The sequence below is a fragment of the Elephas maximus genome, chromosome 5 (assembly GCF_024166365.1).
Source record: "Elephas maximus indicus isolate mEleMax1 chromosome 5, mEleMax1 primary haplotype, whole genome shotgun sequence".
NCBI classification, from domain to species: Eukaryota; Metazoa; Chordata; class Mammalia; order Proboscidea; family Elephantidae; genus Elephas; species Elephas maximus.
Genome location: NC_064823.1, coordinates 73,150,883 through 73,172,376, shown reverse-complemented (window position 1 = coordinate 73,172,376; position 21,494 = coordinate 73,150,883). Strand labels below are relative to the sequence as shown.

At 40.2% G+C, this 21,494-nt stretch overlaps 3 protein-coding genes across 7 annotated transcripts in view; all 3 read right to left on the bottom strand.

Moving 5' to 3' along the window:
• The window catches only part of LOC126077021 (placenta-specific gene 8 protein-like), a 224,258-nt gene that overhangs the window by 67,362 nt on the left and 135,402 nt on the right, over positions 1–21,494 (bottom strand). The gene's annotated exons all lie outside the window — the stretch shown is intronic.
• LOC126077023 (placenta-specific gene 8 protein-like) overlaps positions 1–21,494 on the bottom strand; it is a 158,448-nt gene that overhangs the window by 67,362 nt on the left and 69,592 nt on the right. The window lies entirely within an intron of this gene.
• LOC126077022 (placenta-specific gene 8 protein-like) overlaps positions 1–21,494 on the bottom strand; it is a 158,379-nt gene that overhangs the window by 67,362 nt on the left and 69,523 nt on the right. For all 3 annotated transcript variants that reach the window (XM_049885904.1, XM_049885905.1, XM_049885903.1), the window contains exons 2-3: positions 3,211–3,347; positions 1,817–1,941 (exon numbers count right to left, since the gene is read on the bottom strand). In XM_049885904.1, the coding sequence (XP_049741861.1) occupies positions 1,817–1,941; positions 3,211–3,319 (234 nt within the window). In that variant the 5' untranslated portion in view covers positions 3,320–3,347. The remainder of the gene's footprint in view (positions 1–1,816; positions 1,942–3,210; positions 3,348–21,494) is intronic.

Sequence of the window (21,494 nt, the reverse complement as noted above, 5' to 3'; positions counted from 1 at the left end):
TACATGGAGAGAAAGAATAAAAGTAAAAACATATTAGCACATCAGAGAAGTCTAAGTTACTCCCACACATGGGATAGCTGAATTGTTTTATGTTTGATATTCTCTGAGTGGCTGCTTTTCTTTTTTTCTTTTTGCTGAATAGATTTTTCCTGGTTGCTTTTGTTCCCTGTAAGCAGTTATAGATATTCCAGAAACTATTTTTATCCTGTAAGTGATTACCCTTAAATTTTTATCTGCTTTTTTAAATTTATGTTTATCTATCAATGTCAGACAAAATAAAGTCTATATAGAATGCTTTTATTTCTTCCTCTGCCTTCCAATCTCCCAAATTTTCTTAAAACCAACTGAAGTTTCACCTTCAGACTGATAGTAGCTTTTCATACCCAAAAGGAGCATTTAAAATATTGATCATATACTGGGCCTTTAAAAAACTTGATAACTTCCATAATATATAATAGTGTCATAATAATTGAGGAGTTCCCATATATCACTGACAACCCTATAAAACAACAAAGAAAATGTACAGATAATTTATAGAAGAAAAACAACAGGGCAATAAGTTTTCAAAAAGTTGCTTGATGCACTTAATTAAAAAAAAAAACAGTGAAATTGTTCCTTCTTCAATTGGCAAAATGATATTATCCAATATTGACACACTTATGTATTGTTGATGGATTATAAATTGATAATTTATTCTCTTCTCTTGAGGGTATTTTGGCAGTATCTACCAAAATTTCCAATTTGCGTACCTTGTGATCTATGGATCTTATATCTAGAGAACTATTCTACAGAAATGTCAGTGTATACGTACAATCACTTATGTATAACTGTTTACACGGCAACGTTATTTAGCCTTGCATGAAAAGAAAAATTCTTAAGTAAATTACCTGTATGATGAAATTATTCAGACATTAAAGAGAATCAATATTACTGACATGAAAAGGGGTCTACCATATATTAAGAGGAAAAAAAAAAAACCAAGTTACATTGTATATCACCTCATTTTTAAATAAAGACAAAAGAAGTTCTACAAACCCAAAACTTTATATACCTAGATCTGTAGCTAGATCCACAGATAACTTATATTTATATGCCTAATGGCATAGAAAAAAGGAAAAGATGCACACCAAATTATAAATAGTGTTTATCATTGGGAAGTAGAATTAGACGTAGACAGGTTAGATTTTTACTTTTTATACTTCTGTATAAATACATCAATATTATGTATATCATGTATTATTCCCTTATAATTAAGACACAAGTAAAATTTTTTAAATGTAAAAATAAAATAAACTCTGGAATAAAACAAGTTGTACCTAAAAAAGTTCTGCATATACATTTGTTCTTCTACTACATAATGTAAAGCTTATGGCGTAAATACAGAAAGTTAGAGTGAAAACTGACTTTCTCTACTCCTATGGTATATCTTTGGGAGAAATAGTCCACCACTTAAAACCTTATTGTCTTTATCTATAAAATATGGTGAACATGCCCATTTTTCAGGGAAGGCGTGAGGATTCAGAGAGGTAACATAAAATTCATGCAGGGCATGATAGGTTCTGAATGATACTTTTCATTGTATGACACACGTTGTAAATATAAGAATTGCTTATATTCTAGGGTTTTCAACAGAATCCTAGAAGGGTGTAATGTAGCCAGAGGGTCTGTTATTACAACAATTGAATACAAGGTCGCACATCCTAGGAAATACCAATCAAACTCTAATGAAGGGCACTATTAAGTGACCTCCATGCTTATAACTGCTATTTTGAGCGTGGTTGCATACTTGAATGCTACAATGCTGCAAATGACTCACAGGGATGCCATATCGAGTCCGGTAGAGGGTCCTCATTGCGACACTTGTTCCACACAGACAGCATTCATTCATGTCACCTGCAACTTGACATGCAAGGCACGTGGGGCAAAATACGCCACAAAGACCTGGACATATGAAAAAAAGGGTACAAGTTACTCCACTCTGCCTCCACCACAGCTGAAAGTTAGTCTGCTTCATGAATGACAGTCCACATTATGGGGTCTTTGTCACATAACTAACTGCCAAGTCCATCTGTCACTGTTTTCATTCACCTTTGCATCAGCTTTCTCCTTCTCCCCACCAGATCGTTTCAGGAATGGATGAACCTTGGAAAGCACGTCATTCTTTTCATAGCACTGCTTTCATTCATCTATTAAATGATTCACTGAACCCTGGCCATGTTCCAGACATTATCCTACATACTGAAAACACCCTTGCCTGAAAGTTAGTAGGAGAGACAGATAATATGAAAAGTTATCCAGCAGAAACCTGCCCAAGATGCCAAGGGGTCACCCACAGAATAGGGCCTCCAAGGCTCCAAGTAGGGCATGTTTCTTGAGCTAAATATTGAAGGATGATTAGGCATTTTACAGGTGACAAAAGGGAAAAGAGCCTCTGTGTGATAGATTGCAAGTTCAGGCAATGGCTAGTGTTCAGTAGGGTTGGAGCCCCTGGTTGGGATGGAGGTGAAGCTTCTCTATCTTTTGGAAGAGTTTAAACAGTGTTGGTGTCAATTCCTCTCTAAATGTTTGGTAGAATTCGCAGTGAAGCCATCTTGTCCAGGACTTTTTTTCTTGGGAGGTTCTTGTCTAGGACTTTTTTTGTTGGGAGGTTTTTGGTCACTGATTTCATCTCTTCATTTGTTATGATTCTGTTGAGACTTTCTATTTCCCTTTGAGTCAGTTTGGGCAATGCCTTTAGAATTCTTTATCCTCTGGTGTGTAAAAAAGACCCAAACATGTAAATCCAAATATTTTTTTCTCTGAGCTCATGCTGAAACCATGGAAGAAACTCTCTCCTGTGTACTTGGTGCAATGTAACTATAAAGTAATGAGTTTAGTTTATGTGTAACAAGAACTTTCTTATTTTTAAAAAAAAAATCAGATCAAAGTTCAGATGTCTCTCAATTTAATTTAAAGCCTATTTATAAGCATTAGTCTTGTCCATTAGAATCAATCAACTCTTTCACTATCATCTTAAATCTAACAATTACTTTTGGAGTAAGCCTATTCTTTGAAGGATTGGTGAAAATTAAGTTAAAATCAGTACAGTACAGTAATAGCCTCATTTGTTATACATACCATTGCTAGCATACAGGGTGCCTACCATAGGTTAGAAACTTTATTACACAACCCTGAATGTCAATTATTGGTCATTGTTTCCCATGCACTTACAGACTTCGCAGTCAGTGAAGCAATCACACAGGCCAGTGTGCCAGTTGGAGGTTTGGGCTGGAGGACCACACCCAGGCTGAGTCACAACGACCACTGATGGAGCTTGCATTTTTGACGCAGTCTTAAAAGACTATGGTCTGAAAAGGAAAAAAGTTTGTTTAAGTAACCTTTAGATTTCTCCTGAAAATTTTTGAGTAACAGTTTTTGGCTTGTTACTGGCCCTTAGTAGAGACTGAATGCTTAACTATGGGCCACGAAGTTACCATGCGGCCCAAGCTGCCCATCATGAACTTGGTGCTGTCTGGCCTACAGAGTCATAAAGTTGGACATGCACAGCAGCACTCCATCATTAAATGGAAGTGGTATGTATGAGATTGGCCCAAGCAGAACCTGAAGGCACAAGTAAGTTGCATGAGGAAGTGGCCCAAATGCCCATGGTCTTCACTCCGGTCACATTACCTTCCATCTCCCACTCTGCACCTATGGCCTCATGGGGAGTTCCTTACGATCAGTTGACTGAGAATGAGAAAACTCATGCCTGGTTTACAGATGGTCCTATGTGATATGCAGGCACCACTTGAAAGTGGACAGCGGCAGCACTACAGCCCCTTTCTGGGACTTCCCTGAAGGATAGTGGTGAAGGGAAATCCCCCGATGGGCAGAACTTCAAGCAGTACAGCTGGTTGTTCACTTTGCTTGGGAGTAGAAATGGCCAGATGCACAACTGTATACTGATTCATGGGCTGTGGCCAATGGTTTGGCTAGACGGTCAGGGACTTGGAAGGAGCATGATTGGAACACTGGAGACAAGGAAGTACGGGGAAAAGTTATGTGGATGGACCTCTCTCACCAGGCCAAAGAAGTGAAGTTATTTGTGTCCCATATGAATGCTCATCAAAGAGTGACCTCAGCAGAAAAAAAAAAAAAAACCAGAGGAGGATTTTAATAATCAAGTGGATAGAATGATGTATTCTGTGGAAACCTGTCAGCCTCTTTCCTCAGCCACTCCTGTCATTGCTCAATGGGCTCATGAATAAAGTGGCCATGGTGGCAGTGATGGAGGTTATGCATGGGCCCAGCAACATGGACTTCCACGCACCAAGACTGACTTGGCTACATCCACTGCTAAGTGTCCAATCTGCCAGCAGCAGAGACCAACACTGAGTCCCCGATATGGCACCGTCCCTCTAGGTAATGAGCCAGCAACCTAGCAGCAAGTTGATTACATTGGACCACTTCCATCATGGAAAGGGTAGTGTTTTATTCTTACTGGAGAAGACACTTACTCTGGATATGGATTTGCCTTCTGTGCCCGCAATGCTTCTGCCAAATCTCCATCCGTGGACTGAAAGAATGCTTTTTTATCCACCATCGTGATATCCCACACAGCATAACCTTGGAGGAAGGGACTTACTTCACAGCAAATAAAGTATGGCAATGTGCCCATGCTCATGGAATTCACTGATCTTACCATGTTTCCCATCATCCTGAAGCAGCTGCCTTGATAGAATGATGGAATGGCCTTCTAAAAACAGTTACAGTGCCAGCTAGATGGCAATACCTTGCAGGGTTGGGGCAGTGTTCTCCAGGAGGCTGTATATGTTCTAAACAAGCATTCAATATATAGTGCTGCTTCTCCCATAGCCAAGATTCACGGTCCCAGCAATCAAGGAGTAGAAACGGGAGCAACACCACTCGCTATCACCTCTAGTTACTCACAAAAGTTTTGCTTCCTGTCCCCATGACCTTATGCTCTGTGGGCCTTGAGGTCTTAGTTCCAGAAGGAGAAATGCCCCCACCTGGAGACACATCACTAATTCCATTGAACTGGAAGCTACGAATGCCAGCTGGTCACTTTGGGCTCATTATGCCTCTGAATCAACAGGCAAAAAGGAGTTCCTATATTGGTTGATGTGATTCATCCTGATTACCAAGAGGAAACTGGATTGATATTAGATAATGGAGGTAAAGAAGGGTATGGCTGGAATGCAGGAGATCCTTTAGGGCGCCTCTTATTAGTACCATGTCCTCTGGTAAAAGTCAATGGACTACTACAGCAACACAATTTCGACTTAACTACGAATGGCCCAGACCCTTGAGGAATGAGGGTTTGGTCACCGAATCAGGCAAAGAACCACAATCAGCTGAGGTGTTTTCTGAGGGCAAAGGGAATACAGAATAGGTAGTGAAAGAAGGTAGTTTTAAACACCAGTTATGACCATGAACTAGTTGCAGAAACTAGAATTGCAATTGTTACGAGTATTTCAGTTTGTATGTGTGCATTAAATATTTTTGTTTTTGTCCCTTAGAAAATGTAAGATATAAAGAGGGCTAGTACACAGTTGGTTGTATGTGTGTAAGGTGTTTGATATCAGGTGCAAGTGTGACTATATATTAGTCCTTATTCAGAGATTATGTATGGTTTAAGGAGATGCGTACAGGTGCCAAGTTGACAAGGGGTGGACTGTGATCATTAAGGTTGTGTGTCAACTTGGCTGGTCCAGGATTCTCAGTGGTTTGGCAGTTATAGAATAGTTTGGAAGTCTACGATGATGTGATCACTTTCATGATGAGATTTGATGTAATGTGATCACCTCCATGATGGGATCTGGTGTGAGTAACCAATTAGTTCAAAGAGCGTTTCCTTGGGGCTGTGGCCTTCATCAAATATAAGTGGACTCTCTGTCAAGGCTCACGGGCTTTTGCTCATTCTGTATCCTGCAGCTGGGTTCTGTTGGTCTGATCTCTGGTTCTTGGGACTTGAGCTAGGAGCTTATATGCCCTCTAGCCTGCCGATCCTGGGATTAGTCCATCTTTGCAGCCTGTGAGCAAGAGCTGTGCCGTCTGACCTCTCAATCTTGGGTTTGCCAGCCCCTGTGGCTACGTGAATTAGGAGAAGCCTCTATCTTGACCCACAGACTTGGGTCATTCCAGTCTCTACAGCTGTGTGAACCATTTCCTTAATATAAATCTCTCTCTATATATTTATACGCTTTACTGGTTTTGCTTCTCCAGAGAATCCAGCCTAAGACAGACAGATAGCCAATATTTACACAAGATCAAAAAACAAATTACCACCCTGTGATAGTGGTTGGAAGTAGGGAATTAAAGAAAACTGAATTCTCTATAATTGCACCAATTCCTGTGGCAAAAATGATTAAGTGCCTGGCTGCTAACTGAAAGGTTGGCAGTTCAAACCCACCCAGGGAAGCCTCTGAAGACAGGCCTGGACACCTGCTTCTGAGGGTCCACTGCCTTGAAAACCCTATGAAGCAGTTCTAGCCTGCACACATGGGGTTACCATGAGTTGGAATTGACTAGGGCAACTAACAACAATGAGGATTTTGTGCACATTCACCCCGTTTCTCCTTGTTTATGCTCCCTTTTGTTTTGGACAAGTTTTTGTTCAGCGCTGTTCCCCAATCTCCCTGTGTCCATGATGGTCCTTCACTTCAGATTTACTCAATGCCTGTACCCCTTTGTCAGTACTGGCTTGACAGCCCCGGGCCACATGATAGGGAGAAATCCAGCAGTATGTTCCAGGGAAGTTTATTATGAAGTAAATTTCATTAGATTAGTCCTAATTCCTCTCCATCATGAGAGGCAGTGTGGGGTTATGGGACATAGATTGGATTTGGAGTGAGAAAAATCTATGCTCAAATTCTGGTTTCCTAAACCATGTGATCTTGGAATAGTCTCATAACAGCTAGTCATTTAAATTTCCATTTGCTAATCTAAAATGGGAATGGTTTCTGACTACCCACTCACATGTTCAATGAGGGGATTAAATGAGACAAATCCTATGAACAATAAAGAATCAAACAAATTATAAGAGAGGCTATAATGTACAAAAATACAGCAAGAAAATATCTTTTGATAATTTTCATAAATATTTATTGACAATAACCCAGCTAACAGTCATTGAGGTTCTACCCTATGTCAGGCTTTCACTAGATCCACATTATCCACTTAATCTTCACAACTGCCTGGCACAGTAGGAATTATAATTTTTACTGAGTAGGTAAGGAAGTAGAGGCTCAATCTGACCAAGAAAATAATGTTTGTAATGGATTATAATCCTTACAATAAAATATCTATAACTTTCCATTAGGTAATACTATCATGAAATCATATATAAAATAACAATTCATGAGTTCATACTGATATAAGTAAATGAATAAATGAAAAAATAGCAGAGGAGGGACAGTACTTTATTATGATAGGATTCCAACTAATGAAGGAATGATGAAAATAAAAGATCACCACTTGGCAAGCATGATAGTAATAACTACTGTAATCAAGAGTTTGGATGGATGCCAAAATGAGTAGCCTTTGAATGTACAGTAAGAAACAAGATATTTATGTGACCTCAAACTGTCTTTCCACAAGGTACTTATCACAGAGAGGAAAATGACAATTTTACAGTGGAGAAACCTGGCAGAAACTATCTGAACCAACTGTTTAAAGATAATATTACCAGTTGCATGACATGGGGAATGTAATTAATGTCACTGAATTGTACACATAAAAGATATAAAGTTGCAAATATTTTGTTATATATATGTTTACCACCATTAAAAAGGAAACTCTGGTGGCTTAGTGTTAAGAGCTGTGGCTGCAAACCTAAAGGTTGGTAGTTCAAATCCGCGAGGTGCTCCTTGGAAGCCCTCTGTCCTATAGGGTCGCTGTAAGTCGGAATCGGCTAGACGGAAACAAGTTTGGTTTTTTGGTTTACCGTTAAAAAAATTTAATACCACCAAAGATGAGACCTAGTTACATCATGTGCTTCTTTTTTTTCATTGTTTACAATGAAGATTTACAGAACAAACTAATTTCTCATTAAACAGTACATATATTGTTTTCTGACATTGGTTATAAAAAAAAAAAATTTTTTTTTTTTAACAACCCATAATATGTCAACACTCTCCCTTCTTGAACTTGGGTTCCCTATTACTAGCTTTCCTGTCCCCTCTTGTCTTCTAGTCCCTGCCCCTGGGCTGGTGTGCCCCTTTAGTCTTGTCTTCTTTTATGGGCCTGTCTAATCTTTGGATGAAGGCTGAACTTCAGTAGTGACTTCATTACTGAGATAAAAGGGGTCTGGGGCCCATACTCTTGGGGTTTCTCCAGCCTTTGTCAGGTCAGTAAGTCTGGTCTTTTTTTTTTTAACTTTTATTAAGCTTCAAGTGAACATTTACAAATCCAATCAGTCTGTCACATGTAAGTTTACATACATCTTACTCCCTTCTCCCACTTGCTCTCCCCCTATTGAGTCAGCCCTTTCAGTCTCTCGTTTCGTGCCAATTTTGCCAGCTTCCCTCTCTCTCTATCCTCCCATCCCCCCTCCAGACAAGAGTTGCCAACACACTCTCAAGTGTCCCCCTGATTTAATTAGCTCACTCTTCATCAGCATCTCTCTCCCCCCCGCTGACCAGTCCCTTTCATGTCTGATGAGTTGTCTCCGGGGATGGTTCCTGTCCTGTGCCAACAGAAGGTCTGGGGAGCATTGCCGCCGGGATCCCTCTAGTCGCAGTCAGACCATTAAGTATGGTCTTTTTATGAGAATTTGGGGTCTGCATCCCACTGATCTCCTGCTCCCTCAGGAGTTCTCTGTTGTGCTCCCTGTCAGGGCAGTCATCGATTGTGGCCGGGCACCAACTAGCTCTTCTGGTCTCAGGATGATGTAGGTCTCTGGTTCATGTGGCCCTTTCTGTCTCTTGGGCTCTTAGTTGTCGTGTCACCTTGGTGTTCTTCATTCTCCTTTGCTCCAGGTGGGTTGAGACCAATTGATGCATCTTAGATGGCCGCTTGTTAGCATTTAAGACCCCAGACACCACATTTCAAAGTGGGATGCAGAATGTTTTCATAATAGAATTATTTTGCCAATTGACTTAGAAGTCCCCTCAAACCATGTTCCCCGGACCCCAGCCCCTGCTCCGCTGACCCTTGAAGCATTCATTTTATCCGGGAAACTGCTTTGCTTTTGGTCCAGTCCAATTGAGCTGACATTCCATGTATTGAGTGTTGCCTTTCCCTTCACCCAAAGCAGTTCTTATCTACTGATTAATCAATAAAAAAACCCTTTCCCTCCCTCCCTCCCTCCCCCCCTTGTAACCACAAAAGTATGTGTTCTTCTCAGTTTTTACTATTTCTCAAAATCTTATAATCGTGGTCTTATACAATATTTGTCCTTTTGCCTCTGACTCATTTTGCTCAGCATAATGTCTTCCAGGTTCCTCCATGTTATGAAATATTTCACAGATTCATCACTGTTCTTTATCGATGCGTAGTATTCCATTGTGTGAATATACCACAATTTATTTACCCATTCATCTGTTGACGGACACCTTGGTTGCTTCCAGCTTTTTGCTATGTTTTCATAATAGAATTATTTTGCCAATTGACTTAGAAGTCCCCTCAAACCATGTTCCCCGGACCCCAGCCCCTGCTCCGCTGACCCTTGAAGCATTCATTTTATCCGGGAAACTGCTTTGCTTTTGGTCCAGTCCAATTGAGCTGACATTCCATGTATTGAGTGTTGCCTTTCCCTTCACCCAAAGCAGTTCTTATCTACTGATTAATCAATAAAAAAACCCTTTCCCTCCCTCCCTCCCTCCCCCCCTTGTAACCACAAAAGTATGTGTTCTTCTCAGTTTTTACTATTTCTCAAAATCTTATAATCGTGGTCTTATACAATATTTGTCCTTTTGCCTCTGACTCATTTTGCTCAGCATAATGTCTTCCAGGTTCCTCCATGTTATGAAATATTTCACAGATTCATCACTGTTCTTTATCGATGCGTAGTATTCCATTGTGTGAATATACCACAATTTATTTACCCATTCATCTGTTGACGGACACCTTGGTTGCTTCCAGCTTTTTGCTATTGTAAACAGAGCTGCAATAAACATGGGGGTGCATATATCTGTTTGTGTGAAGGCTCTTGTATCTCTAGGGTATATTCCGAGGAGTGGGATTTCTGGGTTGTATGGTAGTTCTATTTCTAACTGTTTAAGATAGCACCAGATAGATTTCCAAAGTGGTTGTACCATTTTACATTCCCACCAGCAGTGTATAAGTGTTCCAATCTCTCTGCAGCCTCTCCAACATTTATTATTTTGTGTTTTTTGGATTAATGCCAGTCTAGTTGGTGTGAGATGGAATCTCATCGCAGTTTTAATTTGCATTTCTCTGATGGCTAATGATCGAGAGCATTTTCTCATGTATCTGTTGGCTGCCTGAATATCTTCTTTAGTGAAATGTGTGTTCCTATCCTTTGCCCACTTCTTGATTGGGTTGTTTGTCTTTTTGTGGTTGAGTTTTGACAGAATCATGTAGATTTTAGAGATCAGGCGCTGGTCTGAGATGTCATAGCTGAAAATTCTTTCCCAGTCTGTAGGTGGTCTTTTTACTCTCTTGGTGAAGTCTTTAGATGAGCATAGGTGTTTGATTTTTAGGAGCACCCAGTTATCTGGTTTCTCTTCATCATTTTTGGTAATGTTTTGTATTCTGTTTATGCCTTGTATTAGGGCTCCTAGGGTTGTCCCTATTTTTTCTTCCATGATCTTTATCGTTTTAGTCTTTATGTTTAGGTCTTTGATCCACTTGGAGTTAGTTTTTGTGCATGGTGTGAGGTATGGGTCCTGTTTCATTTTTTTGCCAATGGATATCCAGTTATGCCAGCACCATTTGTTAAAAAGACTATCTTTTCCCCAATTAACTGACACTGGTCCTTTGTCAAATATCAGCTGCTCATATGTGGATGGATTTATATCTGGGTTCTCAATTCTGTTCCATTGGTCTATGTGCCTGTTGTTGTACCAGTACCAGGCTGTTTTGACTACTGTGGCTGTATGATAGCTTCTGAACTCAGGTAGAGTGAGGCCTCCCACTTTCTTCTTCTTTTTCAGTAATGCTTTGCTTATCCGGGGCTTCTTTCCCTTCCATATGAAATTGGTGATTTGTTTCTTTATCCCCTTAAAATATGACATTGGAATTTGGATCAGAAGTGCGTTATATGTTTAGGTGGCTTTTGGTAGAATAGACATTTTTACTATGTTAAGTCTTCCTATCCATGAGCAAGGTATGTTTTTCCACTTAAGTATGTCCTTTTGAATTTCTTGTAGTAGAGCTTTGTAGTTTTCTTTGTATAGGTCTTTTACATCCTTGGTAAGATTTATTCCTAAGTATTTTATCTTTTGGGGGCTACTGTGAATGGTATTGATTTGGTTATTTCCTCTTCGGTGTTCTTTTTGTTGATGTAGAGGAATCCAAGTGTATGTTTATTTTATAACCTGAGACTCTGCCAAACTCTTCTATTAGTTTCAGTAGTTTTCTGGAGGATTCCTTAGGGTTTTCCGTGTATACGATCACGTCATCTGCAAATAGTGATAGCTTTACTTCCTCCTTGCCAATCCGGATACTCTTTATTTCTTTGTCTAGCCTAATTGCCCTGGCTAGGACTTCAAGTACGATGTTGAATAAGAGCGGTGATAAAGGGCATCCTTGTCTGGTTCCCGTTCTCAGGGGAAATGCTTTCAGGTTCTCTCCATTTAGAGTGATATTGGCTGTTGGCTTTGCATAGATGCCCTTTATTATGTTGAGGAATTTTCCTTCAATTCCTATTTTGGTAAGAGTTTTTATCATAAATGGGTGTTGAACTTTGTCAAATGCCTTTTCTGCATCTATTGATAAGATCATGTGGTTTTTATTTTTTGTTTTATTTATGTGATGGATTACATTGATGGTTTTTCTGATATTAAACCAGCCTTGCATATCTGGTATAAATCCCACTTGATCAGGGTGAATTATCTTTTTTGACGTGTTGTTGGATTCTATTGGCTAGAATTTTGTTGAGGATTTTTGCATCTATGTTCATGAGGGATATAGGTCTATAATTTTCTTTTTTTGTAATGTCTTTACCTGGTTTTGGTATCAGGGAGATAGTGGCTTCCTAGAATGAGTTGGGTAGTATTCCGTCATTTTCTATGCTTTGAAATACCTTCAGTAGTAGTGGTGTTAGGTCTTCTCTGAAAGTTTGGTAGAACTCTGCAGTGAAGCCGTCCGGGCCAGGGCTTTTTTTTGTTGGAAGTTTTTTGATTACCGTTTCAATCTCTTTTTTTGTTATGGGTCTATTTAGTTGTTCTACTTCTGAATGTGTTAGTTTAGGTAGGTAGTGTTTTTCCAAGAATTCATCCATTTCTTCTAGGTTTGCAAATTTGTTAGAGTACAGTTTTTCGTAGTAATCTGAAATGATTCTTTTAATTTCATTTGGTTCTGTTGTGATGTGGTCCTTCTCGTTTCTTATCCGGGTTATTTGTTTCCTTTCCTGTGTTTCTTTAGTCAGTCTAGCCAATGGTTTATCAATTTTGTTAATTTTTTCCAAGAACCAGCTTTTGGCTTTGTTAATTCTTTCAATTGTTTTTCTGTTCTCTATTTTAATTCATTTAGTTCAGCTCTAATTTTTATTATTTGTTTTCTTCTGGTGCCTGATGGGTTCTTTTGTTGCTCACTTTCTATTTGTTCAAGTTGTCGGGACAATTCTCTGATTTTGTGTCTTTCTTCTTTTTGTATGTGTGCATTTATCGATATAAATTGGCCTCTGAGCACTGCTTTTGCTGTGTCTCAGAGGTTTTGATAGGAAGTATTTTCATTCTCGTTGCATTCTATGAATTTCCTTATTCCCTCCTTGATGTCTTCTATAACCCAGTCTTTTTTCAGGAGGGTATTGTTCATTTTCCAAGTATTTGATTTCTTTTCCCTAGTTTTTCTGTTATTGATTTCTAGTTTCATTGCCTTGTGGTCTGAGAAGATGCTTTGTAATATTCGATGTTTTGGACTCTGCAAAGGTTTGTTTTATGACCTAATATGTGGTCTATTCTAGAGAATGTTCCATGTGCGCTAGAAAAAAAAGTATATTTTGTAGCAGTTGGGTGGAGAGTTCTGTATCAATCAATGAGGTCAAGTTGGTTGATTGTTGTAAGTAGGTCTTCCGTGTCTCTATTGAGCTTCTTACTGGATGTCCTGTCCTTCTCCGAAAGTGGTGTGTTGAAGTCTCCTACTATAATTGTGGAGGTGTCTATCTCACTTTTCAATTCTGTTAAAATTTGATATATGTATCTTGCAGCCCTGTCATTGGGTGCATAAATATTTAATATGGTTATGCCTTCCTGGTCAATTGTCCCTTTTATCATTATGTAGTGTCCTTCTTTATCCTTTGTGGTGGATTTAAGTCTAAAGTCTATTTTGTCAGAAATTAATATTGCTACTCCTCTTCTTTTTTGCTTATTGTTTGCTTGATATATTTTTTTCCATCCTTTGAGTTTTAGTTTGTTTGTGTCTCTAAGTCTAAGGTGTGTCTCTTGTAGGCAGCATATAGATGGATCGTGTTTCTTTATCCAGTCCGAGACTCTCTGTCTCTTTATTGGTGCATTTAGTCCGTTTACATTCAGCGTAATTATAGATAAATAAGTTTTTAGTGCTGTCATTTTGATGCCTTTTCATGTGTGTTGTTGGGCATTTCATTTTTCCACATACTTTTTTGTGCTGGGACGTTTTTCTTAGTAAATTGTGAGATCCTCATTTTCATAGTGTTTGACTTTATGTTAGTTGAGTCATTATGTTTTTCTTGGCTTTTATCTTGAGTTATGGAGTTGATATTCCTTTTTGTGGTTACCCTATTATTTACCCCTATTATTCTAAGTAAAAACCTAACTTGTATCGTTCTATATCGCCTTGTATCACTTTCCATCTGGCAGTTCAATGCCTCCTGTATTTAGTCCCTCTTTTTGATTATTGTGATCTTTTACCTATTGACTTCCATGATTCCCTGTTATGTGTATTATTTTATTTATTTATTTTAATTAATCTTAATTTGTTTGTTTTTGTGATTTCCCTATTTGAGTTGATATCAGGATGTTCTGTTTTGTGACCTTGTATTGTGCTGGTACCTGATATTGTTGGTTTTCTGACCAAACAATCTGCTTTAGCATTTCTTGTAGCTTTAGTTTGGTTTTTGCAAATTCTCTAAACTTGTGTTTATCTGTAAATATCTTAATTTCGCCTTCATATTTCAGAGAGAGTTTTGCTGGATATATGATCCTTGGCTGGCAGTTTTTCTCCTTCAGTGCTCTGTATATGTCGTCCCATTCCGTTCTTTCTTGCTGAGTAGTCTGAACTTATTCTTATTGATTCTCCCTTGAAGGAAACCTTTCTTTTCTCCCTGGCTGCTTTTAAAATTTTCTGTTTATCTTTGGTTTTGGCAAGTTTGATGATAATATGTCTTGGTGTTTTTCTTTTTGGATCAATCTTAAATGGGGTTCGATGAGCATCTTGGATAGATTTCCTTTCGTCTTTCATGATGTCAGGGAATTTTTGTGTCAGGAGTTCTTCAACTGTTTTCTCTGTGTTTTCTGTCCCCCCTTCCTGTTCTGGGACTCCAATCACTCACAAGTTATCCTTCTTGATAGAGTCCCACATGATTCTTGGGGTTTCTTCATTTTTTTTAATTCTTTTATCTGATTTTTTTTCAGCTATGTTGGTGTTGATTCCCTGGTCCTCCAGATGTCCCAGTCTGCATTCTAATTGCTCGAGTCTGCTCCTCTGACTTCCTATTGCGTTGTCTAATTCTGTAATTTTATTGTTAATCTTTTGGATTTCTACATGCTGTCTCTCTATGGATTCTTGCAACTTATTAATTTTTCCACTATGTTCTTGAATAATCTTTTTGAGTTCTTCAACAGTTTTATCAGTGTGTTCCTTGGCTTTTTCTGCAGTTTGCCTTATTTCGTTTGTGATGTCTTGAAGCATTCTGTAAATTAGTTTTTTATATTCTGTATTTTTATCTGATAATTCCAGGATCATATCTTCATTTGGGAAAGATTTTGATTCTTTTGTTTGGGGGGTTATAGAAGCTGTCATGGTCTGCTTCTTTATGTGGTTTGATATGGACTGCTGTCTTCGAGCCATCACTGGGAAACTAGTTTTTCCAGAAAATCCGCTAAAAAAAAAAATGCAGTCAGATCCCTATCAGAGTTCTCCCTCTGGCTCAGGGTATTCGGATGTTAATGGAGCCGCCTGGGGAGGGTGTGGGAGGGATCAGAGAGCTAGGAGAGTAGCACCTCAGAATATAGCCAGAGTTGCTTGTCTTGCTTGGAATGACTATTCTATCTGAGATTTCCGCGGGGCGCGTCGCCTATGTGTGCTGGCTGTGTGGAGATTGCTCCCGGGGGGGTCTGGCCCGCTGGAGTCACGGTCAGATCCTCCGCTGTCAGCCCCACATCCAAGGTTAAGGTTCCCCTACTAGGATGGTGCACTCCCGACTCGAACATCAGTAGCTGCCTCCCGGGGACTCCTCGTCCGCCATCCGCGTCTCCACGCCGCCTCCGCGAACCGGCTGGGCCCTCCCCTCCGGGGTCAGCTCAGGAAAGCGGAGCAGCTGTCTGCGCCTGCTCCGCAACTGCGCGTCCCGACTGGGACGCCGCTCTCCCTGCTCCAAGACCAGCCACTGCCTCCCGGGGACTTCTTCCACCGGCTGCGCCGCTGCGCCGCCTGCGCGAACTGGCTGGGCCCCCCCCGGGGCCAATTCAGGGGGATGGAGCTGCTCCCCGTGCTCACGCTACGCCCGCGCTCCGCCAAAATCCCGGCGGGACCGCTCCCTGGCTGGGACGCTGCTCTCCCCCCTCCAAGACCAGTCACTGCCTCCCGGGGACTTCTCCCACAGGCTGCGCCGCCACGCCGCCCGCTTGAACTGGCTGGGTCCCCTCCCGGAATGAGTTCGGGGGCTAGGGCTGGGCCCCTTGTCTGTACCGTCTGCCCCCCTGGGCTCTGCCCCAAATCGGGCTCCAAATGTCACCTGACTGGTACGCTGGCTCCAGGCTCTGAAAACAATTGCTGCTTTCCCGTATTTGTTCGTTCTCCGTCTCTAAATCTGTGTTTGTTGTTCAGAGTTCGTAGATTGTTATGTATGTGATCGATTCACTTGTTTTCCCAAGTCTTTGTTGCAAGAGGGATCCGCGGTAGCGTCCACCTGGTCTGCCATCTTGGCCCCGCCTCAAGTCTGGTCTTTTTTGTGAGTTAGAATTTTATTCTACATTTTTCTCCTGCTCTCTCTGGGACCCTCTATTGTGATCCCTGGCAGAGCAGTCAGTGGTGATAGCCAGGCATCATCTAGTTGTACTGGACTCAGTCTGGTGGAAACCATGGTAGTTGTGGTCCATTAGTTCTTTGGAGTAATCCTTCCCTTATGTCCTTGGTATGTCTTTAGTTTTCTTCATTCTCCCTTGCTCCCAAAAAGGTGAGACAAGTAGAGTATCTAGATGGCCACTCACAGGCTTTTAAGACCGCAGATGCTACTTACCAAAGTAGAATGTAGAACACTTTCTTTATAAAGTATATCATGCTAATTATTCTAGATGTTCCCCGAGACCATGATCCCCATGGCCTTCAGCCCAGTAATTTGGTCCCTTTGGGAGTTTGGATGTGTGTATGGAGCTTTCATGACCTTTCCTTGTACAAGTTGTGCTGGCTTCCCCAGTATTGTGTACTGTCTTACCCTTCACCAAAGTTAGCACTTATCTATTGCCTTTTTAGTGTTTTTCCATCCCCACCCCTTGTAACCTTCAAAGATTTTTTCTTTTTGTATGTAAACCTCTTCATGGATTTTTGTAGAAGTGGTCTCATACAATATTTGCCCTTTTGTGATTGACTTATTTCACTCAGCATAATGTCCTCTAGACTCATCCATGTTGTGAGATGCTTCACAGATTCATCATTGTTCTTTATCACTGCTTAGTACTCCATTGTGTTTATGTACCATAGTTTGTTTATCCATTCATCTGTTGATGGGCATCTAGGTTGTTTCCATATTTTGCTATTGTGAACAATGCTGCAATGAACGTGGGTGTGCATATGTCTGTTTGTGTGACAGCTCTTATTTGTCTAGGATATATTTCTAGGAGTGGGATTGCTGGATCATATGGTATTCCTATTTCTGGCTTTCTAAGGAAATGTCATATCGTTTTCCAAAATGATTATATCATTTTGCATTCCCACCAGTAGTGCATAAGTGTTCCTATCTCCTGCAACCTCTCCAACATGTTATTTTCTGTTTTTTGAGACTCAAGCCAGTAATGCTGGGGTGAGAAGATATCTCAGTGTTGTTTTGGTTTGCATTTTTCTAATGGCTGGCGATCCCCAGCATTTCCTCACCTGTCTGTTTTCCGCTTGAATGTCTTCTTTGGTGAAGAGTCTGTTCATTTCCTTTGCCCATTTTTTAATTGGATTATTTGTCTTTTTATTATAGAGGTGGTGGATTTTCCTATAGATTTTAGTGATTAAAACTGTTGGATTTGTAATAGCCAAAATTTTTTTCCCAGTCTTTAGGTTCTCTTTTTACTCTTTTGGTGAAGTCTTTTGATGAGAGTATGTGTTTGATTTTTAGAAGATTCCAGTTATCTAGGTTATCTTCTGGAGGTTGTGTGCTGTTAGTTGTGGTTTGTATACAGTTACTGTCATGTATTGGGGCCTCTAGAGTTCATCCTTTTTTTCTTCTATGATCTTTATAGTTTTTGGCTTTATATTTTGGTCTTTGATCCATTTTGAATTAGTTTATGTGTATGGTGTGAGGTATGGTTCCTGCTTCACTTTTTTGCAGATATGCATCCAGTTTTGTCAGCACCATTTGTTAAGAAGATTGTCTTTTCCCCATTTGATGGACTTTGGGCCCTTGTTGAAGATCAGGTGACCATAGGTGGATGGATTTACATTTGGGTTCTCAATTCTGTTCTACTGGTCAATGTATCTGTCATTGTGCCAGTACCAGTCTGTTTTGACTTCCGTAGCTGCACAGTAGGTTCTGAGTTCAGGTGGTGTGAATCCTCTTACTTTATTCTTCTTCTCAATAGCACTTTACTTACTTATTTGAGGTCTCTTCATTTTCCATAAAAAAGTTAATGATTAGTTTTTCCATCTCTTTAAAGAATGTTGTTGGTATATGGATCAGGATTACACTGTATTTGTAAATTGCTTTGGGTAGATCTGTCCTTTTCACTAGGTTGAACCTACCTATTGATGAGCATGGTATGTTTTTCCATTTATGTAGATCTCTATTGGTTTCTTACAGTAGTGTTTTGTAGTTTTCTTTGTATAGGCCTTTACATCCCTGATTAGATTTATTACTCAGTATTTTATTTTTTTAGGGGCTATTATAAATGGTATTGTTTTCCTTTTTGTCATTCTTTTTATTGGTGTATAGGAATCCAACTGTTTTTTTTTTTTTTTTTTTTTAATGTTTATCTTGTATCCTGCAACTCTGTTGAATCTTTCTAATAGTTTCAGTAGTTTTCTTGTGGAAAACTTTCTTTCGGGTTTTCTATGTAGATTATTATATCATCCACAAATAGGGACAGTTTTACTTCTTCCTTATCAGTTTGGATGCCCTTTATTTCTTCTTCATGCCTTATTGCCATAGCGAGGACTTCCAGCACAATGTTAAATAGGAATGGTGATAAAGGGCATCCTTGCCTTGTTCCTGTTCTCAAGGGCAATGTTTTCAGCCTCTCTTCATTAAGAATGATGTTAGCTGTTGGTTTTATATAGATTCCCTATATTACGTTGGGAAATTTCCTTTCTATACCTATTTTTTTGGGAGTTTTTATTAGGAATGAGTGTTGGACTTTGTTGAGTGGCTTTTCTGAGTTGACTGAGATGATCATGTGATTTTTAAATTTTTGTGGTGTATTACGTTGATTGATTGTCCAATGTTGAAATATCCTTGCATACATAGTATGAATCCTGCTTGGTTATGGTGTATTATTTTTTGATATGATGCTGAATTCTATTGGCTAGATTTTGTTGAGTATTTTTGCATCTGTATTCATGAGAGATACCAGTCTAAAATTTTCTTTTTTTTGGTGTCTTTGCCAGGGTTATGCTGGCTTCATAGAATGAGTTCAGAAGTATCCCTTCCTTTTCTACGTTCTGGAATAGTTTGAGCGGTACTGGTGTAAGTTCTTCACTGAATGTTTGGAAGAATTCCCTGGTGAAGCCATCTGAAACAGGGCTTTTTCTTTGGAGGGAGGGGAGGAGTTTCTTTTATTACTTTTTCAATCTCTTCTCTTGTTACGGATCTGTTCAGATTTTCAACATCATTTTGTGTTAGTTCGGTTAGGTGGTGTGTTTCTAGAAATTTGTCCATTTTCTCTAGGCTTTTTGAATTTGTTGGAGTATAGTTTTTTGTAATACTCTGTTATGATCCTTTTTATTTCAGTTGGGTTTGTTGTAATGTCTCCCCATTTCATCTCTTATTTGGGTTATTTGCCTTCTCTCGTGCTTTTCTTTTGTCAATTGGGCCAGTGGTTTGTCGATCTGGTTGATCTTTCATCATGTGCCTCTTTATTATTGTTTTTGACCAGGCGCCCGCATTCTGTCCTCCCCCCCGCCCCCCCAGTAATGTTGGTTATTTACCCTTCTGTCTTCCCTGTGGGGACCAGCTCTTATTCGCCTCTGAATTTTCCAGGGCTGTCAGCTTAAAGCTCACGCAAAGGAGGCGGTCAATTAATGCTCACTCATGCTCACTCAGTCAGGGAACCGCCAGCTTTAGATGGCTGCACCAGCTCCGCAGAGCTAGGGGGACCACATGGCAGGGCGGGTGGCGGACAGGACGCGCGCTTGGAGGGAACCGGTGAGAGCGGAGGGGAAGTCCCAGAGCCCGAACACCTTGCTCCAGGGTGTCAGGGATCCGCGGGCGCTGGGGCCAGGGTCGGGGCGCTGCTGGCTCCCTAGGGCGCCCCTAGCTCCCCCGTATCCCGCCCCTCTCTTCCACCCGACCCCAACTGCCCAGCCCCACCAGGCTTCGTATTTGGCATGATATAAATTTAAAAACGTTTTCTTCGGATGGTGTGGGCTGAGGGGTGCTCTGATGGTAACTAACATCAGAGAGAGACAATTGAGTGGGCTGTGTTCCGTGATGGATTTCAAAAGCTTAGCACAGGGCCTGGCACCCAGTGACTGCTCAGTAACCCCACTACCGCCTCGTTCTCTTCCCCCCATCTTGGTGAAGCAATGCCTGATGCCAGGGAGGGTGCATATCAAACACTGGCTAGTGCGGAGCTCATAGAAACCGCTCAAGGAGCAAGGCCATTCTTCAGGTGACCCCTTTACCTCCCTGACATCCTAGGACCCAGTTCTCCCCCCGTCTCCCAAACTCCAGTGCTGAAGTGATAGAAACCATGTTTTTGGGTGATGGCTTCCCATATTTTGCCCAAAGAGGAGAGCATTACATGAAATGCTAAAAACATATATTCAAAATTTCTAATAAACTTCTGTTTTAAATTACAAATTTTAAAAAATTAGGCAAATTTAATAACAAAACGAAAGGATGTACAATAGCATGTTGGGTGGTTGTCTCTGCATCTAATGGTTGTCACCTGTGGGTCTGAGTAATCTCTGACTGCCGGATATTTTTTAATTTTATGTGTTTAATTTTGTGTATTGTCTGAAAAATTTTTGTTTTTACAATTAACATTTATTTCTTTATAACCCAAACTAGAAATTTATATTTTGGGAACAAAGAGTAAGTCAAATAACATAAATTTTAAGGGGGACATGCTGATTATTCTGTAACTGCTTATCATTTTTATTTTTTCTTTAGTCCTTAACCAATGACTGGCATACAGGTAGCATCATTCAGTAAATACCAGCTGAGTAAGAATCCTTTCCTCAATCTCTTTCAGAGGAAAACACACTCTTTCACTTATTTTTCAAGAAGCATATACTGTGACTTTTAATATAATAACAATCTGAATATTTCAGAATAAAAATGTACCTGTACTATAATCATCTAATTTTCTTTTCCTTAACCAGACTCTCCCTGCTCAGTGTACAGCACGTGTTATTTGTGTGTTCACATGGACTACTTTTAGCCTTTGTAGCAACTTGAGACCTGAACATGCCTGAGTCCTGTTGAAACCCAATCAAAATAATTCGCCTACTCTGTAGCCAGCAGCCTCATCCAAAATATCCCTGTGCTGGCAGTTAGTTCGCATGGAAGTTTACCGCCTCAGTGTACTAGCATGAAGAGTCTTCCGTCCAACAGTAAAAACCTAAGTTTCTATTTCTTGCACTGCTTTTTTACTTTCTCTTTTGATTATGGGATATTGTGGGGCCCCAGGTGCTTCCTTGTACTTTAGCACAGAGAACTGAAGAAGGGTGTGGGACCCTAGGAGACAACTCACAATACTAGAAGTTCCTCCCTAGTGAATGCTGCCTTAAAAAAAAAAAAAAAAACC